The sequence below is a fragment of the Corythoichthys intestinalis genome, chromosome 1 (genome assembly GCF_030265065.1).
Source record: "Corythoichthys intestinalis isolate RoL2023-P3 chromosome 1, ASM3026506v1, whole genome shotgun sequence".
Lineage (NCBI taxonomy): Eukaryota > Metazoa > Chordata > Actinopteri > Syngnathiformes > Syngnathidae > Corythoichthys > Corythoichthys intestinalis.
The window spans coordinates 59,601,898-59,627,419 of NC_080395.1; the positions used below are offsets into that span (position 1 = coordinate 59,601,898).

Genomic DNA, 25,522 nt, shown 5'->3' on the forward strand with positions numbered 1-25,522 from the left:
CACTCATTGATTGGACAAATAGAAGTGGAAATACCTCCCTTCTGGGAGGGGAGGGAGCGTGGAGCGTCACAGTGTGGTGCTCTGACACTGCACGTAATGTAGCATAGCACAGCAAGTCACCGCTTGGCCAACGGCGGGGTCGCTTCCTCCTGACTCAATGCCGAGCGAACTGGAGTATATAAAAAAATGCATAGGAGAAAATTAAACCACAAAAGGGAACCGCGTGGTACCCCAAGTCACACAGGCGTACATAATCGCTCTTACTTTTGTGACTTTTTGGACTGTCAATCTGTCGCCACTTCCATGAGAGGGAAATTCATGAAACGGCCGGCCCGAGTGGCTCCGCCTGTATATGCCAGTGTCACTTTCACACGCTACGTTCAGCAACAGCATGCAAAACACAACCGCAAAAGTAGAACCTGATTCTGTGTCTCAAATGCAAATTCTTAGCCCAGCACAAAAACATTTGGCTATGGCTAATCGTCTGTCATCTTGCCATTGTTGATTCTGATTAGCGTGAGTGCTGTACTTCTGCTTCCAAGGATGCCCTGCGTGTAGTGTCACAGCCTGTGACGCTGAGGCTGTGACGCTGCACCATAGACTTCATAACCTATTGACATGATACGGGAAACAGGGCCGATTCGTAGGAGGCCTATTTTCAAAAACTTCAAATTCAAATATTTACAAAACCACAGTTGCTACTGACCTAAAACCAAAACAGGCACCTACCTTAGCCACATGAGTCTCTATGAGCAGCGGCATCAAAAAATTCAAAGTCGTTCCCTTATAAAATCCCGATTATTTTTTATATAAGTATAACACAACTTAAAATGGCTATAAAAGTCTCAGATTTTACACTAGATGCACAAAAATCACCCAATGCAGAAATAATCACCTATATTTTCAGGATCAATATCTAACATATTATAGGCCTATAAGTTTTTGACCAGTTTTTTTATTTACTGCAAGTTTTGAACAGCTAATAAATCACTCAATTTAACATCAGAAGCTTAATACTTGAGGAAAACATGCAGAATCAATTATAAATAATATGTAAATAGATTATTAATAAATTCTATGTACAATCATAACTTACCGTATGGGTCCGAATATAAGACGGCCCTGATTATAAGACGACACCCACTTTTTCAAGACTCAAGTTCGAAAAAAGACTTTTTGAACACCAAATTAATTTTTATACAGAAAATAATTACAGTACGTCAGAAACAAATGATTATTAACAATATATTTGACAGAAAAATCATGTTATTTTGCCTCATTCAAATCTTAATATCTGAACATTTAAATATGTAAACTAAAGTGCAATCACATTCGTAAATGAATGGCTTCTGTTTTTTTAAATGTAAATAAACCTATCGTGACAAATCTATTGTGACAAAACAACAAAACTGCATTAACCATCAAAGTGAGGTCTAATTGTAACTGTAGTCTTGAAACAAATCTGAATAAGGAAAAACATTGCAATAAAATAATGCAAACTGGTTAAACTTGAGAGTAGCTGAGATCTGTCATGACAGAACATTACTCCTCAAGTTCAGCATTCGCTTCAATGATATCTGGTGGCATCTAGCGTCGTGAATGGGTATAATGTCTAGACCCCGAATATAAGACGACTCCCACTTTTTCAGTCATATTTCAATGCAAAAAACACTGTCTTATATTTGGGCCAATACTGTATTATAGAATAGAATAGCCCTTTATCCTTTATTATCATTATTCATTATACACTATATACTGTTAGCGAATGAAGCTAGCAGCCGCCTGGTGTAACAGGAGCTTTTCTGGTGAGAATTCTTGCGAATAAATGCTGAAATCCCCGAATTCTTCATAAATATGGACGTAAAACAGTTTCGATTCTTGGTTAAAAGAAAAGAAACCGTGCAGTTAGCGTTTATTTTACGTATATTGACGAAGTACAATGCTACTATGTTAGCAAATAAGGCTAGAATACATACAACAGATGTCATCTTGAAAGGCAATTTCAAATAAAAATACAACAGAGAACAACATGCTGAATAAGTGTACAGTATGATAATGTTACATGATGCATGAATTGTTAACGTAACATAGCTATTAATAGTTATTCAGATAACAATCGCACGAAGAAAATGCTAGTTTACCAAACCATCAGTGTCACTCCAAAATACCATGTGAAATGATATAATAATGTGTTAATAATTTCACACATAATTCGCTTCAGAGTATAAATTGCACCCCCAGCCATATGGGCTAATGTGCTCAATATCCATTATTGCTCGCTCAGAATCGTGTCAGCAATATAACGAACGGAGGTCGGACGAGGACCGTCAAGATTAGACATTCTATGGCCGTATTGTCGAGCCAGTTGACGGACGCGCACACCACGCTCATATTTTTCCATCTTCATTCCAATGGTAAGTGTCACCATTTTCCTTTTTACACCACCAACAACTAACATTCTTTGAACCCATGTTGATTTCTTTCACAAGAAAATCCAATTTTACGTCGGATGTTGAAAAAATCGTGTGTCGAAGCGATCTTATGTCGAGGCACAACTGTATTTGTTTTCCAAAATTAGAAGGGAAAAAAAAAACAAATGGCAGAAAGTTACATGGAACCATGGGCCAGGATCCTGCGAGCCAGATTTTTTTTTTTTTTTAAATTGTGTTCCATGCCTGTAGTTTACGAGTCAGCCAGTAGAGGGAAGCCTTCAGCCTGTATTAGCACGCTAGTGCTTGTTCATAACATGACTTTTACAGAATAGAATTGACCTTGTCATAGAAACTAGTAAAACAAAATTAGAATCTTAATTTGGCCAAGATAATTTCTTCAGGAATTATGTTATTGATATGTGTTTATGCACTAAAACAGGTGGCGTTCAAACACTGTGTGTATGCATGTTTTACATGTCTATCACCATGATGCTTAATTAAAGCAACAATAACAACAACAAAAAAAACAATTTTTTTTTTTTTTAACTATTTCAGGGACAGTGGTCATTTAAAAAGCCTTTATAGGGCAAACGTGTATTTGGTCATTAGAAAAACTTTTATATAGCAATGATTTTTAATATAAATTAATGAATACAATATTAATAAAAGTTAAATTTGAGAAATTAACCCTCTGACGCATGAATTATGAATGATAATCAAGATTTTTTTTTCTCGTTTTTTCTTAGAACATGAAAATAATGTTCAATTTTTTATTTTTCCCCAAATTTTTTTTATTGTTACAGAATGTCCAATTCATAAAATTACATAAAACTAAATTTACGATCAAAAATTGTGTTCTATGGTGAATATAGAAACCCTTGATCCCTTTTATGCTTTGTTAAATATTTCAACATTTGTGGGGGGATTTTAACACTTTAGGCACAATATTTCGTGTATCACGAATGTGAGTACACCCCTCGCATTTCTGCAGATATTTAAGTACCGTATTGGCCCGAATAGAAGACGGTGTTTTTTGCATTGAAATAAGATTGAAAAAGAGGGGGTCGTCTTATATTTGCGGTCTAGACATTATACCCATTCACGATGCTAGATGACGCCAGATATCATTGAAGCGGTTATGACAGATCTCAGCTACTCTCCCCATTCACGACGCTAGAGGGCGCCAGATATAATCGAAGCGATGTTCTGTCATGACAGATCTCAGCTACTAGTTTAACCAGTTTGCATTATTTTATTCCAATGTTTTTCCTTATTCAGATTTTTTCAAGACTACAGTTAGACTTCACTTTGATGGTTAATGCAGTTATTGCAATTTTGTTGTTTTATCACAAGATTGGTTTATTTACATTTCAAAAACCACAAACCATTCATTTACGAATGTGATTGCACGTTACATAGTTAAATGTTTAGATATTAAGATTTGAATGAGGCAAAATAACATGCTGTTTCTCTCAAATATATTGTTATCATTTGTTTCAGATGTAATTATTTTCTGTATAAAAATTTATTTGGTGTTCAAAAAGTCTTTTTTCAAACTTGTCTTGAAAAAGAGCGAGTCGTCTTATAATCAGGCCTTATATTCGGGCCTATACGGTGTATCTTTTCATTGGACAACACTGACAAAATGACACTTTGACACAATGAAAAGTAGTCTGTGTGCAACTTATATAATAGTTAATTTATTTTCCCCTCAAAATAACTCAACGTATAGCCATTAATATCTAAATCCCTGGCAACAAAAGTGAGTACACCCCTTAGAAACCACATACATCCCTAAATGTCCATATTGAGTACTGCTTGTCATTTTCCCTCCAAAATGTCATGTGACTCGTTACAGGAGTGCTGTCGGCATTGCTGCAGAGATCGAAGAGGTTGGGGGTCAGCCTGTAAGTGCTCAGACCATACGCCGCACTCTACATCAAATTGGTGTGCATGGCTGTCACCCCAGGAGGAAGCCTCTTCTTAAGACGGTACACAAGAAAGCCCGCCCGTCTCATCAGACCATGGTTCCAGTAATCCATGTGCTTTGTTGACATGCCTGCAGCAAACTGTTTGCGGGCTTCCAAACAGATATTACTGTATATATATTTTTTTACCACTGTAACTCTTCGGGCATACAAGTATTGACAGGATATGCCAGTTGTACACAGGTAGCAGGTTCAGATATCTTGGATTCAGAGGGTATTTACTTGCAGTTACACCAACTAACCACTGAATTGACCTCATTAGAGTATAGCAGCCGAGAGTACTCTTGAAGTTGCTATGCAGTTAAGCCACAGGAACCAATGTATTAAAGAGAAAGGTACGTTTCAGTAGCTGTCCATTGTAGTGACCACTATGCTTAACGCCTCCAAAAAAAAAAAAAGTTTAATTCATTGCACGTCTTTGACAGCAACATACATCCAATTCACTAAACTGGCTGCGAATGCTCATCTGCCAATCAATTTTGACTGGGAGGGGCTAACGAACGAACATTCATTCGCCGCTTCCCAGTCTTCATTGGGCGTCTAGTGCCTTCAATGGCAGCGAATGACTTCTCCGTAAGGATAAAACCAACAAAAGTCATAATTCGTGTGTGAAAAGGTTAAAAGAACCACAGGTGACTGTCAACCATCAATGACTCATCTTTAATAGGAAATGGAACAACAGGACTAAAGTCCTCGAGGGGTTTTGAAGTTCATGCCAATAACGGGCTGAGTCACTTGAAGTTTGGAGATGTTACCAAAGTCCTGTGGAAAAAAAGACAACATGAATACTGCAAAATCACCTCCAATTCAACACATTGGATGAAAGCTACGTGTGCACTCACCAGCATCTTCAGCATTTCTTTAGTCTCCGGGTCCACCTCGATCATCTCCTGGTCCAGAGCAGAGATCTGTAAAAGAGCATTTGTGGAAGTTTTAATTACGCTGCTCAACATTCAAGTGCACCGTTGAATTGAATTAGGAACAGAGCTTCGATATGAGACCTCGGGCACGTAGTTGTCCCTTCTCTCCCTCTCGTCCTCCTGCAGCTTGATGGAGATGCCTCGCACCGGGCCGCGTTGAATGCGCTTCATCAAGTGAGTCACGTAACTGCGCCGCAAAGCACAAGCTCATTAGACTCTCATAATCAAAGAAATGACAACAGTCCATCAATCCTCTTCTTTGCTTCCATACAAAATTACCTCTGTGAAGTTGGCCTTCCATCAGATGTAAATTTATTAGGGCTGTCAAACGATTAAAATTTTTAATCGAGTTAATTACAGCCTAAAAATTAATTAATCGTAATTAATCGCAATTAATCGCAATTCAAACCATCCATAAAATATGCCATATTTTTCTGTAAATTATATATATATTCTGTAAAATAATTTGTTGGAAAGGAAAGATAAGACACAAGATGGATATATACATTTAACATACGGTACATAAGGACTGTAGTGGGCATTTCACTCTACTGTCATTTAAATCTGTCTATGCTGTCCTCACTCCAAAGAGTCTACTTTTTCCAAAGCTAGACAGCAAGTGAACGACGCCTTAATAATCAGACTTCCTTTTTCATCTGATTTATTAATAAAATGGACTCAAACCATTGTCCTCTTTAGACCGTAGTGAAACTACAAAAAAAAAGTACACAAGCATTGCATTAGCAACAACGTTAGCTTAGCACGCTATACAGGTTCACTAAACAAACAAAAAGCGTCTCATACAAAAAAATATAACATTTCGCTTACTAACATAATACGTACATTCTTTACAACAACCATACTTACGGACAAATCTTGTGCAAAGATCATATAAGCACAACATTACAACGTAGGCGTCAGCCCGAGACGTCGTGCAGCCATATTGAACTGGCAAGAAAGCAATAAACCATGTTGCAAAGCGACCACAAGAGTTCGCTGTTAGACAGCACAAAAAACCTTGCTGTAAAACTTACCAAAAGGCAGAATACTGTCTGAGCGGGACATGTGCGTTAATTGCGTCAAATATTTTAATGTGATTAATTTAAAAAATTAATTACCGCGCGTTAACGCGATAATTTTGACAGCCCTAAAATTTATATAAAAATGATGTCGATTGTTTGTGCTACAATCGGTTTTAAGATATTTACAATTCTTTTATTGAAAAACCAGCCCCCCATTCTGATTAAAAATGCCTAAAAATGGTGTCAATCGTTTATGCCGCTATCGTTTTTGATATATTAGTTTAGTCATGACGTCGCGCAACCCATTTATTGCAAAATGAAACTGAAATGGTGCCATTCGAAGATGCTACGTTTGTCCTGTGAAAATTTTTGTTTGTGTTGCTATCGTTTTATAGATATTAATGTTGAGTAATGACGACAATCGCAGCCCCTCCGTCGCTGCTGATGTAGCGTACCAACTCTCTAAACAATAGAGGGGTGTCCCAACAACTAGACCAAACGTAGCACTAGCGAACGGCACCCCTTCGGGTCCATTTTGCAGGAAATAGGGGGGATGAAAGTCACGCAGGCATGAACATGGGTCAGGGGTTAAAAAGGTGAGAAGGGTGTGGAGGAAATATGTTCCGGTACACTGTACAACCCAACAAAATATTGAGCTCTGTCGACCCACACTGTGTTCCAGCAGGGCCGTGCAGAGACCGGTGGAGGGGCGGGTGCTCGTAGATCAAAAGGGACACATGAACAAGAACTTAATACATCTTAAAACAACATAACTTCAATTTTAACCAGTTTTAGATAATAATTGGCTGCAACTGTGACATACTTTAATTGGGAGGGGGCAACAGAATAGAAATCAACACTGTCATCAACACTTTCTGGCTGTGAGTCAGTCTGCCTCTTTTCTTTCTTCCTTCAACCTCTGCATCAAAACTTCCTTCCTCAACTTGTTCATCTGAGAACAAACCACATCAGATGGTCACTGAGCCACCAACAGCACAGTTTTCTCAAAACTATTATTTCATTATTATCCATACTTAACAACTCTAGCACCTAATAATTAATAAAGCAATGGCATAAAATCTTAATAGAAAAACATTGTAATTGTGTTTATAATTGTATTTTATACCATACTATCCTTGCAAACTTATTCTTACCAAGTGTGCTAATCACCCAGCTAATGAGGTATCCACTGCCTTAAGCAGCTTCATCCAACTCTTTTTTTTTCCTTTTATCCCTCAATCTCCTTTCCTTACAAGGCATATCTATATAATGGGGGGAAAAGAAAAAAAAAAAAAAAAAAAAATCAGACTCCCCGGTGGCTTTCATTTTTAAAGCTTTCTTAATTTCTTTCTCTCTCTATAATTATGGAGGTGGATTTGTGTCTTTATGAATAAAAAAAAAAAAATTGTTTCAATCAATAACAAAGTTGCTTCAATCAAAATATATATTTTTAATTAGTGTTGCACCGATACCATTTTTTGGGCCCGATACCGATACAGATACCTGGCTGTGCAGTATCGGCCGATACCTATACCATTCCGATACCACTCTGTTTGCGAAAAAAAAAACAACAACATATATATATATATATGTATATTTAGACACACATACGTATAAGGGATGCAACGATACAGTTAAGTCACGGTTCGGTACGATTTTCGATACAATTCAATACATTTAATGCTCTGAAACAGAAAATACAACTGTTATTATTATTATTATAGTTTTATTTGCTAACAAGCAAAAATAACAGTGCCATCATACAAACAAGCATTTTAGTGCATAATATTTATGTGCTTACTTCTTACTGATCTGAAGAAATTTTGTATATAAGTGCTGAGAACAATCTTTACTGTTTGTAAAGTGGGCACACTGTTGATTGCTGCTGCTCTCTTAGCAGCTATATTTACCATATAAGCAAAACATCCTATTTGTGGTCCGAGTCCATCTGTAACATGTGCTGAATTAACAGTATTTGCAGCATTATCTATAGTCACTGGTATGGCTTCATTTGGCCTGCTTAACTTCCATTCAGTCATGGCGGTTTCTAATTCATCAATGTAGTATATGGGCTCGCTCTGGGCTCACGCAGCTAATGGCATGGGGTCTAATGTAGCACATCTAGGTTGCTATTTGATGATATCTAGTGTGTGCGCGCGAGAGTTGGCATGGAATCTAACATAGGACATCTAGGTTGCTATTTGATGATATCTAGTGTGCGCGCTGCGCCCTTTGAGTGTTTTCTGGCCACAGAAGTCACTTCTGCTCATTACTACAAGACACCGGCATATGAAAATCGACTTTCATAAACAGGACGAGTTTGAAGAATTTGCCACTCATTGTTCATCATGAAACCATGAGTTTGCTTAGTCTCTCACGGTCTTAACCTTTCTGATCCCATTAGCTCTTAAACAGCAGGCGTTAGCTCACGCATGCTAATCCTTAGTGAATGACGTTAGAAAAGCAGCGTATCATCATAGTTTAGCGTTGTTGTGAACATCCTTAATATTAAAGGCGAATGTATTGTTGTCATTTAGTAATTTTGAGACAAACACATGCAGATGTCATACATCGGGATTTGGGACTTTTGTTCACGTGGGGAGGACAGGTCATTTGCGCTCAAGTGATGCCAGTAGATGGTATCGGCGCCCTAAATGTTGGCACTCGTTGATACCGATACCACCAATTCGGGCCAGATCGGCACCCCCTGCCGATATTGGTATCGGTGCAACTTTAAAAAGTCACTTCACTAAAAAAAAATTGTTTTTGATTGCAAAAATAAATTTGAGACCAAAAAAAAAAAAAAAAAAAGCATTTGAAAACTTTTTCTTGAACTTTTTTCATTGAAGTAATGTTGTGCGTTTGGGCCACATTTTGGCTAGGACATTTGTGTCTTTATTATTATTCAATCAAAAAAAGAAGTTGCTTCAAACAAAAAAACAAACAACTTAAAATAAAATAAAAATCAATCATAGAAAAAGTTTACACATGTGTCAATTATCGTTTAACAAAGTGAGCAGCCTCAGAGGGTTTGAGTAGACTCACTATGAAGCATTTAATAAAGCCAAGCATTTTCTTATTACTTTATTCTTATTTAAAAATAATTCAGTGGGGCAGTAACATGTTTAAAACTTATAATTCTTACATTTTGAAGTGCTTAAAAACCATTTATAAATGATACTTTGGGGGGGGGGGGTGAAAAATGTCTTATGTACCATTTTTCCCAATGTAAAATCTGTATATATGCATAGAACACGCACAAATTGAGGGGGCTACTTCGCGGTGTTCACTTATTGCGGCGGGTTCTGGTCCCCATTAACCGTGAAAAACGAGGGATCACTGTATTTCTGAAAAGCTTAAAGAAGCAAGAATCATTCCCACCACTCGTTGGGCCGGTGTGCCGAAGTCCCAGCCGAAAATAACGCGTCGCAGGCGGACGACGGGAGCGATGCGATGCGCCCCACCTCCATCCGAGAGCATGCCGCTTAATTTTACTCAACAGTGCGTTTCTTCGTTTATATTACGGCTAAATACACAAGCTTGACGCCAATTTAACGGGAGCTATTTTTTTCACGGGAGATTTGGCTAGCTCTGGCAGTGTTTGACGCAAGCTGCAACGAATGGCAGTAACCTTATTATATCGCAAAATATGAAAACGATTGAAACCATTACTCACCAAATTCAATCTGCTGGCAAATACAGGCAAGTGTGTATGCTGCGCTCTGGTCTGCCCCGATGTGGATAAGGGCTGCTTTTTGTTTTCGCAGCTTTGCAATGCAACCAAAGGCTCTCCAACCACTCCGCCCGCGTACACGTAAAGACTGCACACGATTGGAATAATGGAACGCAGTTTGGCCGATGATAGGTTCTTGTCAGCGAAGCATCTAGACGGATTTGCTGACTGTCCAAGTGTCACTTTTTTAAAGGACCGATTTCTGAATTACTCAGTTTACGTACTAAGTTAATCACATGATGATAATAATAATAATAATTAATTAAATTGAAAAGATTAAAATCTCCCAACCAAAAAAAACAAAAAACAAAAAAAAAAAGAATTTGTCTTCGGATCTACGCAATTCACGTAGGTCACCCTTTTTGACTTCAAAACGGCGAATTTCGCCGAAAGGTGAGAGATTTTCATTCCTGGTCACGTCATCTGTAACTACCCAATCGTGACGGCTTCCCAGATCGTGACACATTGCTACTGCGCATGCGAGAACAGACGTCATTTTCTCTCGAGGGATGACAGGAGATAAAGAAATGTACGTGGTAGATTGAACAATAACTAAAAACTGCAATTTCTGGAGAAACGACAAGGGGCTTTGCTGTGGTAGATACAGATCTATCAAGTCACTTCCTGTTGATATGGGGACATTTCAGGGACAAGTCCTGGTGATATGAGGTCACTTCATGTTAATTTGGGGACATGTTGGGGACACGTACCGTTGATATCAGGTCACTTTCTGTTGATTTGGTGACATTTCGGGGACACTTCCTGCTGATATCATGTCACGTCCTGTTGATTTGGGAACATGTCCCGTTGATATCCGGTCACTTCTGGTTCTTTCGTTTGTTCTGTCTGTATGGATCTAAACAAAACAAGCTGAAAGCACACGGTAGTACTTTGGGTACCAAATTCGTCTCTTGCAGGTGTATCAAATTTTTGATGAACACTTTTTTTTCTCCTACTTTCATTTTGTCTCATCCAGTCTTTCATGTTCATTTTGCTTTTGCTGCTCGTTTTGTGAAATATCGGCAGTGTTGTCATGCTCATTAATGTTTCTCTCGGATTTAAATTGAAAGGGTTGAACAGATGACTAGGCATGTGCCGGTATGAGATTTTGATGGTACGATAACCGTGAGCAAAAATACCGCGGTTTTACAGTATCACGGTATTGCAATTATAGCTCCAAAATGTGTTATTTTGAGAGGTATGGGTTAAAAAAAAAAAAAAAAAAAAAAAAAAACTTTTTTTCCGGGATTTTTTTTATTTTTTCAGAAAATATTTGCCAATTGGAACATGAATATTATGTTAAAATAAATAAATAAACAAAAAAATATTTTAAATAAAATTAAAATAAATAGAACGTATAGACTACCCATAGCCACAGCTCAGGTTGCTCAAGATTGGAGCAAGAACTAAATTGCTATAAAAAAAGTAAAAACACTTCTAAATAAAATTGAAAAATATTGACTGTACTTTTATTTTTTTGAGGGGGCAAAAGCTCAAGTGAAGTTTCGCCATTTTCAGCCACTGTGTCAACTCTAGTCTACATGTCATGCCTTTGTGTTAAAAAGACGCAGAATTCATAAGCTAAGTTCAAAAATGGATAAGTTAGTTAAAATGTGAATGTTGTTGTGTAAAGGTTTCATCGAAAAACACTGGGAGTGAGACCTATCCTTGTCCAGCGAGCGTACATTTGTGCTTAGGGCAAGATCATCTGTCGCAATTAGCAATCTTTGATGTTATCCCTTTTCCTTCATTCAAGCTTGTTTCTCAGAGGCCGTGAGATTTATAACCTCAAAGAAGTTGCTCTCCCAGCTAAGACTAGGCTAACATTCGTCTTTGTAAGTGTTTAGTTAATTTGTATTTTGAATTTGAAAGGAAAATGTAAAACTGTATATTTCAGTTACCATGATTTGAGACCTCCATAAATTCAAGAAAAGTACGCCTTTTGTTTGGAGTGTTTCTTTTTTGGTGTTTAGCAGAATAGTGTCACTGACACACACACATAAACAACCGGAGAGGGAGGGGTGAGCGCTGCCGCTCCAAGATACTTATGGCAGCATTTTTGAGACTTGTAAAATAGCGAATACCGTTCTACGGTATGACGGAAAATTTTAGTGGTTTTGAAACCGTGACGTTTTCATACCACGGAAAACCTTGAAACCGGTAACCGGCACATGCCTACAGATGACATGTTTATGTCGCTTTAGTTATACATTGGAAGCCGGGCAGCATAACCATGTGACGTCACCGCCCAGTGACGTCAACAACAATGGCGTCCTACAACACTAATTTTACAAATTGTAAAAAAACGAAAACATCAAGAAGGGTTTCAATATCAAATCATTATTTTAAAATAACGTTGATCTTTTAAAGGGATCCTCGATTTTAAAGACAATTCTTAAAAGATAAATGTTAGCATGAGTTACAATTTGATATCGAAACCCCTCTTAATGTTTTCGTTTTAATAAAACTTGTAAAATTATTTTAAGTGATAGGTCGCCATTCTTGTTGACGTCGCAGTGCGGTGACAACATGTCGTCGGTTCTGGCCTTCCATTTTGAAGCAGAGCGAAAAAGTGAAGAGCAGGACAGCACTGTCCGTCATTCACAAGACGAGCAGCAAAGGCAAAATGCAGAGCAGGAAATACCTGATAAGACATGAGTTGAGCAAAACTGGTGATGCACTCGCGGCAACTGTTGAAATCTCCAGTTTTTGTTGGCAGATCTTCAAGGTGAGCTATTGCGTGATTAAACTTATTCCAATATAATTATGTAAATTGTTAGCATTCAGAGCTGTCGTGTGCTTTACATACAGTACTGGCCAAAAGTTTGAACACACCTCATCATTCGTGCATTTTTATTTTCATGACTATTGAGATTATCAACTCTCACTGAAGGAAATAATACTATGAATGCACACGTGTTATAGTCAGGATCGGAGTTGCGTCGTAGCTGACTGTCCTCATTAAATTTGTCATCTGGATCGAGTGTTCTCCATGTCTTGTACATCCAACTCCGTTCAGCTACGCAAGGGTGGTCCATATTAAAAGCTCGGCACGCATCAGCTGGCCCATCAGCTGGCCAATGTATCGCTGCATCGGACGTGTCTGGATCAGTTTGAGTGGCAGCATCACTCAGGTGAATACTGAACAGACACACTTACTGCCTGATGAACTGAAAGTAGAGGTGAATTTTTAGCTTCCTCTGTGACTAGCGGTACGCCAGAAGGTTCACATACCTCTGTAGCGACAGGAGCGGCTTGCCCGCTTAAGAGAGCGGCCAGCAGTTTTTATTTGGCACTTTATTGTGCGCATTTCACTCGCTATCCGAGCGCGTTGAGTCTTCTTGTGAGGGAAAATAGTTAGCATTTAAGCTCTTTCATAAGTTGTCGTCGACGAAAAAGCCTCGCGGTAGGAGAAAAATGGTGAAACAAAGCCATGGGTCTTTGGGAGGTTTTGTCAGTCTACAGGCATTTTCCCAAACCTTTTTCTTCTTCTTGTCAATAGGAAATCAGTGGAGACTCTAGAGCTGAAACGAACACTCGAGCAATTCGAGTTTAAAAACTGATCCCAGTAATTTTATTCACCTCGAGTAATCGTTTAATTTTGACAGTTCAAAGCACCACGTTTTGCCCGGACTACTTTTAATGCGGGACAACGCGCTGATGTCACGTGCGTAGAGGAAGCAGCAATATATTAAAAAACTTACTGCAGCCGACAGCCGCTACAAACGACGCCGACGTTGCTAAAAACTAGCCCGCATGATGCTACGGTCGTAGCAGGTAGTGTCTGATGAGTCTCATAGAGATCACATGTATGTTTGAACTAGATGCAAAATGACAGTCAGCGACATTGGTAAAAAGCCGCCATCTTAAAGCAGTAGACTTCTAAGCGCTAATAGATAAGTTTAACGTTACTGTCACTGGCTCACGTAACGTTAGCCCTGCGGAGGGCTAGTTTCTATTAATTATGACCATTGTCGATGCATGGCTAACGTGTCTTACATACAGGCTTTATTTAATCTGTGAAAACATAGCGCTATAGAGTGATGAGGGTGTAAAATAAAACTTAATAATGCTAACTGTCAATTTTAGCTCAGTCGTCATTGCTGGATAAAACAAGTAGCACTGGTCCCTAATGTGCTCCACTACAGCAGGTATCATAAATTTATTTTGAACGCTGCAAAAACTCAAAATCCTATCAGGACCTACAGTTTAGACTAACTTAAAACTAGAACTTAAAAATAGCTTGACACTAATAGAAATTCAATTGAAACACGTGGGAAAAACACCTAAATTTTAAGTGATGTGTGTGATCAAGCGTAATGGCATTTTTAGGTAAGAAGTATATGTGTATATATATATATATATATATATATATATGTATGTATGAGTGAAAGTAGTGAATTAGTCTTTTTTTAATTGTAGTTACATCTGAGATGCAATTGTTGGTTGTTTTCAACAATGTACATCGAAAATAAAGACATTGACTGAAAATGGTTAAAAACTAGATGAAAAGTCTTGTTTTCTCATGTATATTTATAATTGCTCTTCACCTAAAAAAATATGTTTTATCTGATTACTCGATAGAATTTTCAGTCGATTACTCGATTACTAAAATATTCCATAGCTGCAGCCCTAGGAGACTCACATCACTCCCCTTGTTTCCATTTGATTGGAAATTGCATCCAAAACCAGCACATCGTGGCATTTTACTGAGCGAGTTTAGGCAGCAATACACAATTGTTGTACACAATGGCGTACCGCACGCAGGCTATTTTTAGACTGTGACGTCGCATCGTAAAGCGGAAGCCGAAGTGGGACATTATAGACCCGCGCTTGCATAGACCCAACGAAATTTGTGCTACTTTTCTCCGCTAATCTTTCAAAAACGAACATGCCGATCACGCATTGCTTTTTTGGAACTTGTAGAAACGACTCTAGACATTACGACACATGAAGGATGTTTTCTTCATACGTTTCCGGAAACCAAAAACTCGGGAGGAAAAAATGTGAAGACCGAATCAACTTGCGCGGACTTTTAACACCAGCTCGGTGAATCCATTCACATTTCATATGCAGTAAACATTATGTTGGGTTGGCATGGTCTTTCACAGGACAAAGAGGTAAGCCATTTTTATATTTTTAACTTATTTTTTTAGCGTAACGTTGTGCCGTACTGCTTCTGTCTGACATTGAATGACCTGAAAAGAATTATAATGGTATCTGACTGCCACTGTTACCGTTTCTGTTATATATATAAAAAAAAACTTTAGTAAGGGGGGAGTGTAAATAAATTATAGAATTCAGATGTGTTATCAATGACAAAAATAAAAGTGTTCGTCGGCTGTCACTGAGTACCATTTGCGATCGCCTCACAAAGCTAACTAAATTACCCCCAAGAACGGTAAGAGGCGTAGGACAACCAGAGGATATATAAGAAAGACAGGGGTGATGATAAAGGATAGCTTGTTGTAACAGGAGAATGTCATTGTCAGTTGCGTCGATAAAAAAGCTAAAGCTATGCTTAGGTCGGCTCGTTTTTTTCGTCTTTTTCAGCCTTCGACACTAAAGCCATCTCTTTAACTGAACATTTTTATGTTCTTCCACATCTTTGCCAGTCAATTTGGCACCAGGCACATCATTTTCGGAGAGAATTGGTAGATTTAGCTCTGTAAAACATCTCCTTCGTACACGATTTCTATTCATTTCCTATTAGGGACAAACGTCGGCTTGTCCCTACTTAGCAACAGTAGCTAATGTCATGAATATTAATGAGCGGATGTGACGTGTTGCTTGCGGTACGCCATTGGAAACAACCCAATTACGTCATCACACCAAACCCGCAAAACATGGCTAAATTTTATAAAATATTGCCATTGATTTAACATTTAATGTGTTTCTAACAACATATTTTAGTACAACAGAATATATATCTCCCGTCATCCCTCAAGAGAAAATGGCATCTGTTTGCGCATCCGCAGTAGCAATCCGGTATCCCGTCACGATTGGGTAATGACATCACTCAAAATTAATATCTCAAGCCTCCCCCCCATTACTGCAAAATCAGGGTCCCCCCAGAATTGATAAATCTAAATTCAAGACTTTTAAGACCTTTTTTAATGCCATTTCAACTGCAAATTAATACTTTTCTTGCAACCATTATTTAGATCATATTGAATCATATTAAATGAATTAAGCACTGAACATCAAATTTAACCTCAACTAGGCCTGCAAGCAGGACTGAACGGGCCCTCGCAATCTAGCGCAACTCGGACGTCACGCAACTCGGACTGTGTGCAGGTCAGGGTGGTGGGAGATCCTCCACTCTAATCATCTCATTAGAACCTAACATGCTCGAAAGTCGCCTATTTACATTCCCACACCCAAGAGATAAAAACCCCTATTGGAGAGAGTACTACAAAAAAGGAGCCACTACTGAGCTGTGCAGCCAAGCCCTTATTCAAAACCAAAATTAATCTTCTAACTGGGCCAATTCGACCAAGTGTGCCAACTATTGTGGCTCTATAAGCTCCCTGAGTCTCTGAAAAAAAAAATTTCCTTTAAATGGCGAACAAAGGGTCGTCACGGCAACAGACAGAGACACGTGGACATGGGCCGTAAAAAAGTATTTTAATAGGTCTTGAAACTACAATGACCAACATGAAAAGAACTGGACATGTTTTGGAAAAACGAGTGACTTTCTATCGCCACTAGTTGGCGCTGTAGGGTTGATGCAAATGACCCCTACAAGGCCCTTCAGGGTATGACTCTCAACAAGCACGGGAAGTTTGGCGCAGATATCTTGTATATCTGCCGAGTTATGACTGTTCAAAGTTTTTGGAGAGAAAAATTGTTGACAGTCATTTTCACTTTACTGTTTGGACCCCTCCGCTTCAACAAAACTTCAATTTTTGTCATCAGGCACCTGAAGACAGGTCTTAAGGTTTCCCTTATGCAGGTTTGAGGTAGATTGATTTTTTCCCTTTAGAGGAGGAGTGTGTCCCGTAAAAAAGGGCATTTCCTGTTCCCACTAGGAGGCGCCAGGCACAAATGGTAAATTTTCTATCCAGTCCTGCTCAGGCTGGTATACCTCACACACATGGCAGATTTAAAATAGATTGAACATTGTATGAGGGAGTTATCAGTCATTTTCCGAATTCGGTGTTTTGGCGAAAAAATGGAAGAATTTGGCGCCCCGCCCAGGTCAGGCCCGTGAATGAAAAGACACCATTTTTATAACTTAAGATTTCATATGCCTCATGAACAGTCTCACCAATTTTGAGAATGATCAAACTAATTCCCTAGGTGCCAAGGTGTAAAATGTGCACACTGTAAATCGATAAAAAGTTCACATTCAATCCAAAATACCCGATTTCCTGTTGGATTTGGAATGTGTGTGCAAGAGACTTTTTGGAGCAGTTTTGTACAAGGTATCGACTCTCCAAATTTCATCCCTCTACGTTGAAAAAACCTAAATGGAGAGGCCTTTTTGAAAATTTCAAGGGGGCGCCACTGAGCCATTTTGTTAAATTGTTTCGTAACGTTGCAAGATTATCGAACGTTATCCAAAGCCGCATGTATGTCCAAATTTTGGTGAGTTTTCGTTTATGTTCAAGCCTCCAAATGTAAACTCCTACTCTGAACCGATAAAAATTTCACATTCGATCCAAAATACCCGATTTCCTGTTGGATTTGGAATACGGGTGCAAGAGACTTTTTGGAGCAGTTTTGCACAAGGTATCTACTCCCCAAATTTCATCACTCTCTGTTAAAAAAACCTAATAGGAAACGCCTTTTTGAAAAATTCAAGGGGGCGCCACTGAGGCATTTTGCTACATTTTTTCGTAACATTGCAAGATTATCGAACGTTATCTAAAGCCGCATGTATGTGCAAATTTTTACGAGTTTTTGTGCATATTCAAGCCTCCAAATGTAAACTCCTACTGTGAACCCATGAAAATTTCACATTCGATCCAAAATACCCGATTTCCTGTTGGATTTGGAATATGGGTGCAAGAGACTTTTTGGAGCAGTTTTGCATAAGGTATCTACTCCCCAAATTTCCTTGCTCTATGTTGAAAAAACCCAATAGGAAAGGCCTTTTTTAAAACTTCTTTCTGTCGCCACTAGTTGGCACTGTAGAGTTGATGCAAATGACCCCTACAAGAACCTTCAGGGTATGACTCTCAACAAACACGGGAAGTTTGGCGCAGATATGTTGTATATCTGCCGAGTTATGACTGTTCAAAGTTTTTTGCGTGACAAATTGTTGACGTTCATTTTCACTTTCCTGTTTAGACCCCTCCGCCTCAACGAAACCTCAATATTTTTCATCAGGCACCTGAACACAGGTCTTAAGGCTCCCCTGATACAGGTTTGAGGTCAACAGATTTTTTTCCCTTGGAGGAGGAACGTGTCTCGTAAAAAAAGGCATTTCCTGTTCTCACTAGGGGGCGCTAGACCTAATGGGTAATATTTCAATGCACTCGTGTTAAGGGTGGGATACCACACATACATGCCAAATATGAAAAAGATTGAACGTTGTGTCAAGGAACTATAAGTCATTTACTGAATTTGTCATTTTGCCGAAAAAATGGTCGACTTTGGCACCACGCCCAGGTCAGACCCGTGAATGAAAACGCACCATTTTCAAAACTTAAGATTTCATATGTCTCCTGAACAGTCTCACCAATTTTGAAGATGATCCAACTAACTCCCTCGGCGAAAAGGTCTCAAATGTGCACCCTGTAAATCGATAAAAATTTCATATTTGATCCAAAATAACCGATTTCCTGTTGGGTTTGGAATATGCGTGTAAATGCTCTTTTGGAGCGGTTTTGGACAAGGTATAGACCCCCCAAATTTCATTGCTCTACGCTGACAGACCCTAATGTTATAGGCCAATTTTAAAATTTCAAGGGGGCGCCACTGAGCCATTTTGTTATATTTTTTTGCAACGTTGCAAAATTATCAAAATTTACAATTTTCCGGACGTATGTGCAAATTTTGGTGACTTTTCGTGCATGTCCAGGCCTCCAAATTGGCCGTTTTCATTTGCCCTGAAAAAAAAAAAAAAAAATAATAAAAAAAACTAGGCCTGCAAGCAGGACTGAACGGGCCCTCGCAATCTAGCGCAACTCGGACGTCACGCAACTCGGACTGTGTGCAGGTCAGGGTGTTGGCAGATGCTCCTCTCTAATCATCTCATTAGAACATAACATGCTCGAAAGTCGCCTATTTACATTCCCACACCCAAGAGATAAAAACCCCTATTGGAGAGAGTACTACAAAAAAGGAGCCACTACTGAGCTGTGCAGCCAAGCCCTTATTCAAAACCAAAATTAATCTTCTAACTGGGCCAATTCGACGAAGTGTGCCAAATATTGTGGCTATATAAGCTGCCTGAGTCTTTGAAAAAAAATATTTCCTTTAAATGGCGAATAAAGGGTCGTCACGGCAACAGACAGAGACACGTGGACATGGGCTGTAAATAAGTATTACAATAGGTCTTCAAATTACAATGACCAACCTGAAAAGAACTGGACATGTATTGGAAAAACGAGTGACTTTCTATTGCCACTAGTTGGCGCTGTAGGGTTGATGCAAATGATCTCTACAAGGCCCTTCAGGGTATGACTCTCAACAAGCACGGGAAGTTTGGCGCAGATATGTTGTATATCTGCCGAGTTATGACTGTTCAAAGTTTTTGGAGAGAAAAATTGTTGACAGTCATTTTCACTTTCCTGTTTGGACCCCTCCGCTTCAACGAAACTTCAATATTTTTCATCAGGCACCTGAAGACAGGTCTTAAGCCTTCCCTTATGCAGGTTTGAGGTCAACAGATTTTTTTTCCTTGGAGGAGGAACCTGTCTCGTAAAAAAAGGCATTTCCTGTTCTCACTAGGGGGCGCTAGGCCTAATGGGTAATATTTCAATGCACTCGTGTTAAGGGTGGGATGTCGCACATACATGCCAGATATGAAAAAGATGGAACGTTGTGTGAAGGAACTATTAGTCATTTACTGAATTTGTCATTTTGCCGAAAAAATGGCCGACTTTGGCACCCCGCCCAGGTCAGGCCCGTGAATGAAAACACACCATTTTGATAACTTAAGATTTCATATGCCTCATGAACAGTCTCGCCAATTTTGAGAATGATCAAACTAATTCCCTAGGTGCCAAGGTGTAAAATGTGCACACTGTAAATCGATAAAAATTTCACATTCAATCCAAAATACCCGATTTCCTGTTGGGTTTGGAATATGCATGCAAGAGACTTTTTGGAGCAGTTTTGTACAAGGTATCGACTCTCCGAATTTCATCCCTCTACGTTGAAAAAACCTAAATGGAGAGGCCTTTTTGAAAATTTCAAGGGGGCGCCACTGAGCCATTTTGTTACATGTTTTCGTAACGTTGCAAGATTATTGAACGTTATGCAAAGCCACATGTATGTCCAAATTTTTGTGAGTTTTCGTGCATGTTCAAGCCTCCAAATGTAAACTCCTACTGTGAACCGATAAAAATTTCACATTCGATCCAAAATACCCGATTTCCTGTTGGATTTGGAATACGGGTGCAAGAGACTTTTTGGAGCAGTTTTGCACAAGGTATCGACTCCCCAAATTTCATCACTCTCTGTTAAAAAAACCTAATAGGAAACGCCTTTTTGAAAAATTCAAGGGGGCGCCACTGAGGCATTTTGCTACATTTTTTCGTAACATTGCAAGATTATCGAACGTTATCTAAAGCCGCATGTATGTGCAAATTTGTACAAGTTTTTGTGCATATTCAAGCCTCCAAATGTAAACTCCTACTGTGAACCCATGAAAATTTCACATTCGATCCAAAATACCCGATTTCCTGTTGGATTTGGAATATGGGTGCAAGAGACTTTTTGGATCAGTTTTGCATAAGGTATCTACTCCCCAAATTTCCTTGCTCTATGTTGAAAAAACCCAATAGGAAAGGCCTTTTTTAAAACTTCTTTCTGTCGCCACTAGTTGGCACTGTAGAGTTTATGCAAATGACCCCTACAAGAACCTTCAGGGTATGACTCTCAACAAACACGGGAAGTTTGGCGCAGATATGTTGTATATCTGCCGAGTTATGACTGTTCAAAGTTTTTTGCGTGACAAATTGTTGACGTTCATTTTCACTTTCCTGTTTGGACCCCTCCGCCTCAACGAAACCTCAATATTTTTCATCAGGCACCTGAACACAGGTCTTAAGGCTCCCCTGATGCAGGTTTGAGGTCAACAGATTTTTTTCCCTTGGAGGAGGAACCTGTCTCGTAAAAAAAGGCATTTCCTGTTCTCACTAGGGGGCGCTAGACCTAATGGGTAATATTTCAATGCACTCGTGTTAAGGGTGGGATACCACACATACATGCCAAATATGAAAAAGATTGAACGTTGTGTCAAGGAACTATAAGTCATTTACTGAATTTGTCATTTTGCCGAAAAAATGGTCGACTTTGGCACCACGCCCAGGTCAGACCCGTGAATGAAAACGCACCATTTTCAAAACTTATGATTTCATATGTCTCCTGAACAGTCTCACCAATTTTGAAGATGATCCAACTAACTCCCTCGGCGAAAAGGTCTCAAATGTGCACCCTGTAAATCGATAAAAATTTCATATTTGATCCAAAATAACCGATTTCCTGTTGGGTTTGGAATATGCGTGTAAATGCTTTTTTGGAGCGGTTTTGGACAAGGTATAGACCCCCCAAATTTCATTGCTCTACGCTGACAGACCCTAATGTTATAGGCCAATTTTAAAATTTCAAGGGGGCGCCACTGAGCCATTTTGTTATATTTTTTTGCAACGTTGCAAAATTATCGAAATTTACAATTTTCCGGACGTATGTGCAAATTTTGGTGACTTTTCGTGCATGTTCAGGCCTCCAAATTGGCCGTTTTCATTTGCCCTGAAAAAAAAAAAAAAAAAAAAAAATAAAAAAAAAAATAATCCTTTGCAAAACAATAGGGCCTTCGCACGCTTAGTGCTCGGGCCCTAAAAATAATCCTTTGCAAAACAATAGGGCCTTCGCACGTCTAGTGCTCGGGCCCTAATTACTAAGTGTGTTTGACAAAAGAATGCACATATATTGAAGATACAATTGAAACACATTTAAAGTAAAATTATAAAGTCTGTCAGAATTTTTTTAAAACACACACACGCACACAATAATTATGGACAAAAAGAGGAGGAGGACAGGACTCAGACCAGCAATCTTCTGTAACAGGCTAGCCGCTAGTGCACCTGCCAAGACCCCAGTGAACATGGCTAACTCGCGAGTTAAAACGGCGAAATTCACATTCATTCGAAAAGCAAACAGAAATGTTTAAGCAGGTCCACCGCCTTCGCATGACCCATAAACTGCAACCTAAAGTATCTGGATGTAACTTGAGCCCCTATCACATACTCCGAAACAATGGGAATATCGCGGGACTTAACCGTACAGCTGTTGTGTGTGAAAACAATTTCCCGTGTCGACTGACATGGGAAGCAGTGTGCGTGAAAGCAGGCGTTAAATTCCGGGGTCACAGCAGATGGCTGATGACTTAAATATCATAGCGGCGGCCGATGTAACTTCCTCCCTCTTCGCAGTAAGAGGAAAAGCGGCAAACAAACGTCGCAAGTATAAACATAGCAAGCTAGAAACTGAAAACATGACCAAAATTAAAATGTCAATTATTACGTCGGGCCGGGCCAGGGTTCTTTTTGAAATAACTATATATTAACGATGTATGAATGATAAACAAAGGAATACTTGTTATATAATAAATAATTTGGATTAAAAAAAAGAAGGCACTGTATGGTCATTGCAGAGCCAGAGCGTGCCTATACGCCCTTTTTTATCTTCCCCTCTGTGAGTCCGCAAAACTGCATCTGTTTATTTATATTTAACAAACTTTTCCAGCACTATTTCGTTGTGTAAATAAATTTATAATGATCATAAAAATATATAGTCTATTTAAAGATTAAGAAAATGTGCAGGGTTTTTTTCTGCCAACTGAGAATTCGTTACAAAAGACAGGCTTTTATGCAGACATCGTCACAAATGTTATCACACAAAACGCGGGTCGGGCTTTAATACCCGCGGACCAGTTCGGGTCGGGCTGGATTTTTTAGGCTCGATTTTACCTCTACCTTCAAGTCTTGATGAGCTAAAATTGGCTGCAGTTACGAAGTCGGGAATGCTCCCTCCGGAAAAAAAAAAAAAAAAAAACACGATTTAACCAACATTATGTTTAACAACTTTTCCAGCATTATTTCATTGTGTAAATGCATTTATAATGATCATAAAAATATGTAGACTATTTGAACATTAAGAAAATGTGCGTTTTTTTCCCCTGCCAACTGAAAATCCGTTACAAAAGACTGTTACGACATTGGGAATGCTCCCTCTGGAACAAAACGCAATATGACCAACATTGTGACAGCCGATGCCGACCCAAAATGACGTAATATCCGAAACAGATCACCAATGGACTCATTTGAAGTATATGAATGGTGGTCTGTTTTGGTGTTCAGAATCCACAATACTTCTGCCTGCAGGGTTTTCGTTCCACCGACAAACGGACGCATTCCCAATGCAGAGGTGGGTGGATTCTCCGTTTTGCCAGTTGTGTTGGTTTGGCACGCACGAGTTGCATTTCGATTTGTAGTGCAGTGCATCGTAAAAAATCTATGCGTCATCTTCGTTATGGATTTAAAAAAAAAAAAAAAAAATTTGTCACGGATATAATTTAGGTTGCACTGAGATGTTCTTGAAAATTAAGACCACGGTGAAAAAATTCCAGACAACATTCCTTACCTTTAACAATGGAAAACTAAATTAAATTATTTTTTAATACTTTTAATAACCCGCGGATACCATGAAAATGGACCCAAAGGGTTGCAATTTGTTTGTGCTACTTTTAAACTAGGTGGTTGGGACACCCCTCTGTCAATGAGAGAGTTTGTATGCTCCGTCAGTAGCAGGATTTGAATACAGAAAAGCTGCGAGTGACATCATCACTCGAAATTAATATTTCAATATCTATAAAAACGATAACGGCGCAGGCTAATTTTTTTGCAACACAGACGTATGGCACCATTTTGAGTCTCTTTTGCAATAAATTGGGGGCTGCTTGATGTCATTCTTCGAAAATAATATCTCAAAATCAGTAGCAGTACAAGCAAATCTTTTTACAGCACAAACTACTAACACCATTTTCAATCAAAATGGGGGGCTGGTTGACCTACGACTGACCCATAAAATAATTGGAAATATCGTAAAAATGATAGTTCAAACTTTTTACAGAACAAACGCTTGACATTTTAATATAAATATGCGTCTGATGAGGGGCCAACCTGAGCAGAAATCTCACCCAGCGATTTTGTTGCGAAGAGGCTTGCTGGGGATGATGGCGATCTCCTCACACAACCTCTTGTTGGTGTGGAAGTCATTGCCCAGACGGGTGTAGTACTTCTCGATAATGACCCTGGCGGCCTTTTTGACCGTCTTCGTCCTGACTCGTCCCTGCAGGTGACACCCACATAAGCACAAAACCCCGTCACTATGGTAAGGAAGCAGACACAAGCCTCCTGACGTTCATGCTTCAAAATGCTAAATATATCCCGTTTTACCAACTTGCTTTTAATCAAAAATATGTTAGTGCTAAACTAGAGCGGACGTTTTGCCTGATAGTTTTCGCTTGATGTACGATGATTCCATCAATTTGTATTTTAATTGACCTTAACTATCAACGGTTCACCAAAAAATCATATCGATTGAATTGAAGGGTTCGTTTGTGCATTAAACGATGCGTTTAACAGCTAAGTAAGCTTTTAGAAAATGATGATGGAAAGGGATTAAGAAAGTCTGGGAGCCTTGACTGTGTTAACGATACCCACCATGTTGATTCAGGCCGGAAAAGAGGACGCGAGCGAAATTGAACCGGAAGTTTATCCTTTCCAAACACAGCATCACGCCACATTGCAACAGCGCCTACTAGTGATCGGGGAGCATAGTAGCAGCAAACATGGGAAGGTTTAACTATCCTATCCAGAAATCACATACAATATCATATACAGTACAGTGTTATAGAGATTGTCATACATACGCTGGATGTCTAAAGGCGTAGTTGACGGCGTAATTATCTGGAAGCCATCTTGCGTCGGGGGACTTCTCTCGCGGGCTTCTGATTGACGGGTTTGTAAACAGTTTGGTTTAAAACAAACTGTAAAATGGTTATGATTCAGGCTCGATTTTTTTTCAACGTTATAAAAAAAAAAAAAAAAAAAAAAAAAAACTTATTAGCTCAATTGACCATTTTATTTGTTTAAAAAAACGAGCCTAATGACCAGGTGTCGCCATAATTATTTTTTAAAAAACAATATTGGTTATGGATAATAAATATCAATTGATAAAAGTAAAAAAA

General features: G+C 39.0%; 1 protein-coding gene across 1 annotated transcript; it reads right to left on the reverse strand.

Moving 5' to 3' along the window:
* Positions 1-5,061: 5,061 nt before the first annotated feature.
* Positions 5,062-25,096, reverse strand: rps17 (ribosomal protein S17). The gene is made up of 5 exons (XM_057852029.1): positions 24,996-25,096; positions 24,470-24,621; positions 5,422-5,527; positions 5,263-5,328; positions 5,062-5,182 (listed from the first exon to the last, which is right to left on the reverse strand). Exons 1-5 carry the CDS (start codon positions 24,996-24,998, stop codon positions 5,105-5,107), a joined length of 405 nt encoding a protein of 134 aa, XP_057708012.1. The 5' UTR covers positions 24,999-25,096; the 3' UTR covers positions 5,062-5,104.
* Positions 25,097-25,522: the final 426 nt, after the last annotated feature.